General features: G+C 36.0%; 1 protein-coding gene across 1 annotated transcript; it reads right to left on the bottom strand.

Moving 5' to 3' along the window:
- Positions 1-204: 204 nt before the first annotated feature.
- LOC104803482 (villin-4) lies at positions 205-7,817 on the bottom strand. Its single transcript, XM_010527416.2, has 24 exons — positions 7,552-7,817; positions 6,513-6,630; positions 6,209-6,308; positions 5,962-6,030; positions 5,634-5,870; positions 5,363-5,540; positions 5,146-5,278; positions 4,794-4,956; positions 4,570-4,717; positions 4,379-4,479; positions 4,061-4,216; positions 3,806-3,874; positions 3,634-3,702; positions 3,397-3,534; positions 3,071-3,199; positions 2,749-2,896; positions 2,597-2,607; positions 2,361-2,501; positions 2,123-2,251; positions 1,935-2,000; positions 1,487-1,820; positions 1,106-1,311; positions 772-990; positions 205-631 (listed from the first exon to the last, which is right to left on the bottom strand). The coding sequence occupies exons 2-23, from the start codon at positions 6,566-6,568 to the stop codon at positions 877-879; spliced, it is 2,895 nt and encodes a 964-aa protein (XP_010525718.1). The 5' UTR covers positions 6,569-6,630; positions 7,552-7,817; the 3' UTR covers positions 205-631; positions 772-876.
- Positions 7,818-10,110: the final 2,293 nt, after the last annotated feature.

Raw genomic sequence — 10,110 nt, 5'->3', positions numbered from 1 at the left:
TTGGGAAAAGATATTTCTATATTCATAAAAAGTTGAGGAGCTTATACAGAACTTTTACCCTACCTTCTCATGGGAGACTTCGGAACATTCATACACGAAACTTGATTAATTAAACTTCCGGTCCATTAGATTATAACTATAATTGAATTTTAAAGAAAAGAGAGAATAAATTTTAAAAAAATATACAAAACACAACACTTTAGTTTTTTTTTTTAATTATTATTATAGTTTGTACACACTCTTTGCTGTACACCAAAAAAAAAAACACCATCATCATTTTCCAAGCCAACAAAATTCCCTACTAAAACCAATTTCCTCATGTTGACAGCCCAAAAAAAAAAAAAAAAAAATCAAGGACTCAAAGATCAACCCTGTGACCAGAAATTTCCAAAAAAAAAAAAAATCTAACTCAACCCATGAAATAAAATAAAAAACAATGGAAACAATAATAGAAATAGGCAAGCAAACATATGAGAAAAAAAAAATAAAACCAAAAATATGAGAGAAAAAATGGTAAATGAAAAAAAAAAGAGCTCTGGTTTTGGTTTGAACAAGCCATGAAAATGTAGCTTCTCTGGGGGAGCAGAAGCAGCTAAAAATGCACTGATGCTGTCCCTTGAATCTCTCCTTGCTGCCACCAAAGATTGAAGAACAGAAAAGTAGAGGAAATTTTACGATCAAGACAGGGAAAACCGTATGTTTTTATGATTAGGGTTAATGATTAATGATAAAGAAACCGGCACGAAGAACAGATGAGGAGACAGCACGTACGTGGTTGAAGTTCTTGCCCTTAGCATCATCCATCTGCAACATCAATGTATGCAGGAAAAGCTTTAATGGCCGAATGAAGAAAAGTATTTGAAGAGGAGGATCTCATCAGAAGAGTTGAACAGCCATTTTGAACTTGTTCTGCTTCCATTTCGGTAGCTTGTAGAATGCTTCCTTTGTCATCCCGAATTTCTCCTTGAACTCCTCCGACGAAAGATAAGCCTGCAGATTCAGTTTCGGTACCACTTTTTTCAGGGAATGTTAAAAGGGTCATAACATGCCGGCCTATTTTCTTTCTCCGGGAACTATTCCGGCAAAACCCTTTTGTTTTACATACCTCTCTCCTCGTTACATCAATGTCTGAAACAGGATCAGTTGATGTTGTCTTGAGACGATCGTAAGGATATGTTGGAAGACCTTCATCTTCTTCAGCTTCGCCTTCTTTGGCATCTTCCTGAATTGAATTCATTGAATTCTCCTTCTCCTTCTCCTTTTCCTTTGAGTTGGATTCTGGTGCTGGTGATTCGGGTGTCTTCGGGCTCACTTCGCAGAAAAACAGCACAAAGTTCGAAACTTTAAGGGGAAGGGAGGCTAATTTCTAAGAAGATCGAAATAACCAGAAAAGAAAATGATTTTCTCGAACGAAGAACTGGAAATTATCGAGAAATATGAATCAGGGCAATGTGCCATGCTTCTTAGTTTTTAAAGAAGGACATACCTTTGAGTGATTTGGGAATTATAGGTTCTCGTGGAGGTGTTGCCGATTGTTCAAACAGTGCACTACGAGAAGAAATGGCGGAAGATTTGGGAGCCAAGATAGCAGAATCGGGAGTAACAGATCTCGGGTAGAGTTTTCTAACAACTGGGGGTGGTGTCGAGAGGTTTCTGGCATTAGGGTTCTCAAATGTAGCAGCCAATGCATTGAATGCCGGGGATCTTCCCCGAACACGAACTCTGTCTGGACTGAAAGACATGCTCCTAGAACGTTGTTGTGACTTGTCAGGAACACTGGTCCGACCACCATATGAAACAGGGGTTCTTCGTTTCGGTTTCTGATCATTAAACCAGAAAAATGGAAGGATGTACAAGGATTTAGCTAGAGTGTGTTTTCTATAAGTCCCAGATAAGATTATGACAGAAATCACAAAGGGAAATCAGAATCTCACATCTGCAACTGGAGTTCCACCATGTTTTACTATTGTGAGTTTCCTCTGGAACGAGTTTCCATGCATCTGCAATGAAAATGTGCAATCTTTGTCGGAGTTTCCTTTTAATCGAAAAAGAAATCTTGAAAAAATGATACATTTGCTAAAGGGATTTCTGGGTGAAAGCCGATCACTGTTACTGTACTTACAGTAGATTTTGATGAATCCCAAGAAGCGAAGGACCGGGTGAAGAAAGGCGGCTCACTACCTTCCATGACTATGAATATCGGTGCCTCTCGTGATAACTTCTCCAGGAGAAAATCTTTCTCGATAAATTTCTGTTGAAAGAAAAGGCAAAAAACGAACAGATATGCATCATAACGTGTCAGCAAACCACGAGAATCTTGGTCTCGATCAATGTTAACAGAAGGATGTAAGAAATCTGACCACTCCAATAGTTAAAGCCTGCAACTTAGTTTTAGTGTCCACTTCTTGACCAACCCAGACAAAGATCTCTGAGTGACAATCTAGGATAAAGATATCTTCAGTCATTAAATCATCCTGGGTGAAGTTATATATCTCAGTCACCTGCATTATATACAAACAAAATACTTCAAACAAGGGATTAGACAAAAACACCAAAGAATTTTCCAATTTAACTTTGAATAAACCGATAATTATACCTTCAGAATCCCTGGGTCAATTTGGATTTCAGCAAACAGGCACAATAGAAAAAGGCAAGAAGAAACACAAAATATTAGTCATGTGGAAACATATGAAGATGAGGAGGGTTTAAGTGTATGATATGATGAAAACAGTTGAAAAAAGTCTTTACCTTTTGAGAATGTACAAGAGAACAAGTGTGGGTCACTTTCAGGTTCTCTAGTGATCTTTTGGCTTCCATATTCTGATTTTCCTCCCAATAATTCCCAGAACTGTTCAGATTCTGAACCTTCCTTTTGTGCTCTGGTTTGTAGGTTTGGCTTTAAGATGTGTAAAAGGAAAAAAGCACACATTCTTCAGCTACATTTCTTACATATTTCCTGGTCTTGCAATAATCTTTTCAACGTATAATCAACTTCCGTGCTATACAGCTTGAGTCGGTTTGAACTGAATCAAGTTTCCGAAGAAGAATTGATCAAGAAAGTTAATCTCACCTTAATCAGGTCGAGTTGCCTTTCCATAAGTTCCTGGTCAACCGAGGAAGCAAGATTCCCGGACCAAGTAAAGACAGTTGAACCGTTATGCAGTATGTAACAGTATGAGGAGTTCAGTGATGAAGCAACCTGTAAGAAAAAACACATCAAGCGATAAATGAAAAAAAGAAGAAAAATAATCATCGTAGAACAAAAGTTCTTAACGCGTGTTATCAGATTATTACTTTACATTCGTATATTAACACGTGAAAAAGATTAATCAGTTTCATTTACTACAACCCAAAAACATAAAATTAAAACTTCAAGATTTTGTAACTATGACTTACAGGATCAACTTGTATTGCTTGCATATTCTCTGGACCAGACCCTTGAATACGAAATAGGGCAAGGCCATTCTCATTGTAAGTGTCATCGGGGATTTCTTTCTCTGTGACGTGTGTCTTGTATCCACTGCTAAGACCGCCCTGAAAATTCAACAGATTGATATGTTAGAATCAAACTACCAAAATATCGTATATAACACATGAGAACAAAGTAGAGTATGCAATATATTTCGTCCGAACCTTAAAGACGATAAAACTTTGCATTATCACAAAGAACTGGATGGGTTCCTTCCCTTCATAAATGCATGCCTATAGACAAGAAAATGAGAAGTTACAGGAATATACATAATAAGCAAACGGAAATATATATTTATTTTGAGGATTGTGCTAAATAGATGTTTAAGAAAATTACTTGGACAGGTGTGAATTTCATTGACTCGATCATTTTGCTCGCCATGGACACTGCAGAAGCTCTTTCTTCCTATCCATAACCACAAACACACAATTAAAAACAACTACTCGAAATGCAAAATGCATTCTTAAGCAAATACCGAAACCGGAAGAACGTATCACAAGGAAAGAAAACGGTATGACACCTACATTTCTTCTTCCTTTTACTATCAGTATTAAGTTAATAATATACAACAGAAAATTTTGAGGGTTTTACCTCCACACTCTGCTTCCCGAACCATGTACCGATAAGAACTTCTTCTTTCTCCTCTCCAGAATAAGAATACTGGAATATGTAGCAATCTCCACTGTAGAATTTTGTCTGATCAACACCTTTAAGGAGAATCTTCTCCTGTCCATTCACATGCCAAACCTGTCCAGACAAGTTTTTCCACATTCCTTTCAATCATAGACTCTAAGAAACTTCCTAAGCAATACACTGAAAATTTCAGCTCCTAGAGCTTCTTAACAATACACAATCTTAACCTAATCTAATTCTCCAAAGAGGGCATAAGCTCGGTAACTATGAGGGTACCTGCAGATTTCCAGTGCAATCAATGTGAGGCTGAGGCTCCTCTTTTGGAGGAGCAGCTTTCATTAGACCTCTCACATTCAGCCCTTGACGTTGCAAAAGAGCTGCAAAAATAAACAACTAAGCTTGCATGGAACTTTACAATAAGATAGAATTCACATATGTAAGAAACGTTTCGTTATTTTATTACAGACCAGCAACTCTGCCTCTACCATCTTCTGACACAGCTACATTTGTTTCTTGAGTCCAGGAATCGAACTTTGATCTGAATGGAACGGTTTCAAACCCTTCTATTGTGCGTATTATTTGCGATCTGGGTCTATCAGATGAACGAATCATTTCCTGCATGGAAAATAACATCAGTAACGTAAATGATAAAACCGAAAGATTGAACTTTTCTCCCGAGTATGACACTTACTTCTGCCACTCCACTTGCACTTTTCCTTTCATCAAGAGACGTGTTTCTTCCCATCCACACGAACACTTCGCGCCCACAGTCAAGAATGTAGCACTTATTCGTCTCTAGCGTCGCTCGTTTCAATGATTCACCCTCAACTGGATTTGCCTGACCCTTCTCGACACTTTTAAATCCGAAAAAAGGGTTCAGTTTGGAAGAGAATTAAACAAAATCCATTCATCAGTCTATCTCTAGACACCAAATTGAATAAGAATATGGGTAAATTTGTTCCTTTTTTCAGAATGAAAGGGTAATATTTTCATATTGTGTGTATAACTGAGTGCAGAAATGAAATAATAAGAGGAGATGTTACCAAAACAATTTCGCACTATCAGAATCATATGTCTTCTCCTCTTCGCTAGCCGTTTTTCTAGGAAGTGGAGCGAACCCACCAAAGAAACCCCAAAATTCTCCACTTTCAGCATCAGCCATAAGCTTGCCATCCTCTGCATGAAATACACACGATTAGACTGACTAAAAGAATATAAATATCCAATCGCTAATCCTTCAGTCTGCTGCTAGCTACTAACCAACAGCTGCAACTTCACATTTGCCATCATGATAAGTATCTTTGATGTACTGAACAACCTCCAGTGCCTTTGCCCTCTCCTGAATACTTGAATTTGATCCATTGAATTGGAAAATCTTGGACTTTGTGTCAAGAATGAAAATGTCGTCATGGTTCAAAGATGTACGAGCAAATGGAACCTGACATAAAAGGCAGGATGAAAAACCAAGCTCAGTAGACTCTTGAAGTTAAACCCACCCAAGAAATCAAAGTAAGTAAAGTAATGAACTTGCCTCATTGACATGGACAACATGTTTTCCTCTGCAAACGAACAAACGGATCTTATGTTCTTCAGCTTCAACGTGTTTAAATCCTGATGCAACTCCACCCTCTTGAGGTATGATACATGGTTTAAAGTAGGAAAGGAATTTCTCGGTTTCATGGCCTTGAACTTCCCTGTACTGAACTGCACGACCTCCAAGAGCAGCATCTAATTCAACTGTCTTAACAGCTGCTGTCCCGGCTTCATCCTATCATTAGAAAGTTTACCATACCTCAAAAATCCATTTCAAATTTCCACTCTTCCTTCTTACCATACCAAAAAATAAAACAAGGGCTAACCTGAGAGGTGTCTTTACCGAGCCAGTAGTGAATGTCATGACGAAGGGCACCGTTTTTTAGGGCTGTTGTCTGACCACACAAGATCATCAGAGTCTAATGTCAACAGCCAAATCATCACCACACATCTGAATAGCTAAGAAGATTTATCCACCACACATCTGAATAGCTAAGAAGATTTATCCACCAAAACCGATTGCAGAAACTAATGTAGAATGGTACGTGGCTTGAAAATGGTTAACAGGCTTACCTTCAATACTATATACGAATCCCCGGTGAAAAACTTGCCATGAGAAGTCTTTGGAACAGAGACAGGGCGAAAGTTCTCAATACGCCATACCTCAATCCCACTAAATCATTGTCAAGGAGAATACCGTTTGATACAATCGATGAAAGTATGATTCCCTGAAGCATATGCTATTTGATAAACATGATAATCTAAACAGCTGTAGTTTGATTTGAAATATCTTGTGAAATATCCTACCTTCTTTCAACAATGTTATAGAACTAAATTGGAATTAAAATTTTGTTTAGAACCAGTAAATGAAGGATACGCTTTCTGTCCAGCTCCTTGGAAAGCTGGGTCTAAATCTCTCATGGAGACAGCCATACTAGCAGTAGCTCTTATCTCTTTTCACCTCGCGAGACGTTACAATTGTTGAGAATACAATCCTAGGAGACAGAAGTGATGTAAATTAGTATTCAGGATGATAAAAAAAAACACATTGCCAGCATCAAAAGCTAAAGGATGTTGAAGAACATATTCAGACAGAAACACTAGAGGCTCGATCAAACACGCATCAGAAATGGAAATGTCCTTGTAAGAGACAAAACTCCCTTATTCCAAAAGAGCTAATATCAATCTACTCTTCGGCTAACCAACATTGGAATTGGTCGTTTCTAGACAGAACAGAAAGCCCTTATCAGATTGAACAGACTTAGTGAGATCTCAAAACCTACAAAAGGGACTCAACCAACATGGCATGGAGCACGAAGTAAGATGAAAAGCAAGAGGAAACACTGCACGAAAAGTCGACAAGAACTGTTCAAAAGATTACTGACATAATGTTAAACATCTAAGAATTTGCAGAGCGTAGGTGTAGCTCACGATCTCATAATCTCAATTCAGGTTCAGGGGAAACGAATTCCAGCGCACGAAATTTGTAATCAACAACACCATGAGCAAAGGGTTATGGAAAGAAAGCCTCCAGAGATTATAAAAACATGGAAATATCATTTGGGCAAACATTTTCAGACAAGGGTTTATCCATTTACAGCTCCCCAGATATAGGACTCCGACACAACCAAGCCTAACCGAGAAACACGGAAAAAAGACCAAGATTATATCACCAAAACCAAGGAGAAGCTCGAGGATTGATCATTGATGCTACAAAAAGTCAATACCAGTAATTAAACTCAAGTCATAGCAGATCAACAGGTAAAGACAAATTCCAGAAACCGTATTATCCCAATCAGATCAATCGAAATCTAAAAAATAAGGAAATTGAAGATAAAATCCACAAAACCCATAACTGCGATTTTCACATAAAGAAGAAACCAATTCAACAAAGGATCGAACTTTTCGCTCTCTACCTGATCGAAACCGATGTCCAGCTCAAGCCCAGATCCAATCTAACGGTGAAAATTACAAATTTACAATACTTTAGTCAAAGTATTCTGGGAGAAGCGAAGATGAACAGAGGCAGAGGAAAAAGTGATGGAAAGAGAACAAAAGCAGGGTTTAAAGGGGAAAACACAACACAGGAAGAAGAAATTGAAGCTTTATTTAGAGAGAGAAGCTGAGAAACAATGACTTCCTAGAGAGAGAGAAAAGGCAAAGAATCATAGGAGAGAGAAAGGTTGGAGTGAATGATGTGAAGCCAGGCGTGCCTATCACTAACCCGCAAGAACACATGAACTGTAAATTCTTTATTAAAAATATAAAATAACAAAGAAATTGGCTGCAATTATATGAAAGTAAAAAGGGCTAACGATTCAGTGAAAAATACTGTCTTTCATCCGGAAAAAAATCTAAACTTTTTTTTCCGTCTCACTTGTTCATTATGTCGTTACCAATTCTGGGTTCTGACAATGAACCAAAAAATTTTGAATTTTACCGCAAGAAAAAAAAATATTTAACTACAGCAAATTTATGATACATACGTTGAGATTAACAACAACAAAAAAACTGAACTTTTTATTCCGATAAAAATTTTTTAAAAAAAAAATGATAACTTTGTCGTCTCTTCTTTAGAACTACAAACAATAAACGCTCAAATCAGGAATTAAATCAAGAATTATCTAATTCCCCTAAATTTCAAGAGGTAAGAAATGTTTCTTTCCAGAAAAAGTCAAACCCTTGTTTTAAGTTTTACTGTTTATGCCTAATTAAAAGCCATTTTAAGGAATTGAAATTAGTGTTTTAAAGGGAAAATTAGTCAATACTATTAGCTGGACTGGAAATACATTACAAAAATATCTGCTTGAAAAGCTTATATTTTTAAATTCAGAGGTTTTGAAAAAAAATGGAAAGAGAGAAACTTTATATGAATAAGAAAAAAAAATAAAATAAAAGGCATTACCTTTAACTTTAAGGCTGTGCATTCTCTCTCCCCGTTAACAAACAATTCTAAGGTTCTATTCTCATTATTAATTAGAAATCATTAGAGAATAAACACTCAATAAATTAAATAGTTTTGGTGGGCAATTAAATTAAAACGACTATTCTTATAATAATTATAATAAACACCTTTCCAAAAAAAATATATAAATCTTCATCTCTGAGAGAGAGAGAGAGATGAATCTATTTGGTAAAGGAAGAAAAAGGAGGAACATATTAAAATTCATAAATTTCTTGTTGACCCAATTCATAATTTTGGTGGAGAATGAGTTTTATCAAATTCAGTGTCGTATTTAGATTTAAAAAAAAAGGCTTCCCAATATCTTGTAAACCCTTCTCTTAGTAATCCACAATTGAAAATCATAGATCTAGACATACTATATAATCTATGTGGAAATCACTTGAAATATCAATAGTTATTTTAATTTTACGAAAACGAAATTTCTGATTTTTTTTTTTGGAGAATTTGAAAAATAGAGGTGGGTTTTTTTTGGTCCTTATATTATAACCAAGGGAATATTCTTTATTCTCTTCACTACTATGTTTTTTTCCAAAACAAAATGAAATTACTTATGTTGTTTTGAGTTTCTTGATATAAATGCTGAACATATCAAAATAGTTTTTGAATTCAAATGAGTAAATAATTCTAAACCGACCATATTTTAACTCGAGAAAAAAAAAAATTAGATAACGTGTTTAGCAAGTGGTAAATAAATATGAAAATGTAATGATATTTTAGAAATATATATCGCGACAAACGACAAAAATTCAAATATGAATCTAATTTCGCATACATTATATTTTATATATAAATTTGATCCAAAATATCGGGATATCTGAATTTTTAAATGAATTTCTTCCGGTCTAACACAAACATACACGAAATCATCTATTAAACAATCATCTAACATGCATCATTATACGATAACAATTAATATTAATATAATAAAAGAAACATAATATTTTATATTATTTTTTGCCAGGGTTTCCGTTCATAATTATGGGGCGGAAAGAACATATTCTCTCTCTCTTTTATATATAAATTCATAATATTATATGGTTCCATCTTGTTTATCGTGGGGCTGCTAATACAATATCTGTATTTGTTCGATAGTCTTTATATCTTTTACATCATATTGAAGCCAAGTTATTATATTTAATTATCACAACAATTTTTGTTGACTGCAATATCTACATATATAAAACTTCCTTTTTTTCCTGTTCAAATTATTAGGGTTTATTTCCAGAAATATGAATTGTAAGGTGGAAGACATAATGGAGATTAGTCAACGAAACTTAGATTGTCAAAATAAGAATGATAAATGAAATAAAAAGGACCGACCAAATTTATATTTCTAAGTACATATGCTTTCGGCGCCAATCTGGTTCGACCCAATGACATTGACCTGGGTTTGTTCATGCACACAGGTTATATATATACGCCGGAATAATGATGACCGATTCCTCCACCGCCGTCAAAACCGGCGGCCGGGGCGCCGCCGTAGAGCGGCGGGGGGACCGTGGGCCCCTTT

Source organism: Tarenaya hassleriana, unplaced genomic scaffold (assembly GCF_000463585.1).
Source record: "Tarenaya hassleriana unplaced genomic scaffold, ASM46358v1 Cleome9, whole genome shotgun sequence".
NCBI classification, from domain to species: domain Eukaryota; kingdom Viridiplantae; phylum Streptophyta; class Magnoliopsida; order Brassicales; family Cleomaceae; genus Tarenaya; species Tarenaya hassleriana.
The sequence above is the reverse complement of the archived record's forward strand: the minus strand, read 5'-3'. Positions and strand labels throughout refer to the sequence as shown.

Coding starts and splice junctions, on each gene's coding strand:
- LOC104803482 (XM_010527416.2), bottom strand. CDS start 6,568: ATGGCTGTCTCCATGAGAGATTTAGACCCAGCTTTCCAAGGAGCTGGA. Junction 6,309..6,512: donor CAAGGAGCTGGACAGAAAGC/GTATCCTTCATT, acceptor ACAATGATTTAG/TGGGATTGAGGTATGGCGTA. Junction 5,279..5,362: donor ATGTGAAGTTGCAGCTGTTG/GTTAGTAGCTAG, acceptor TATTTCATGCAG/AGGATGGCAAGCTTATGGCT.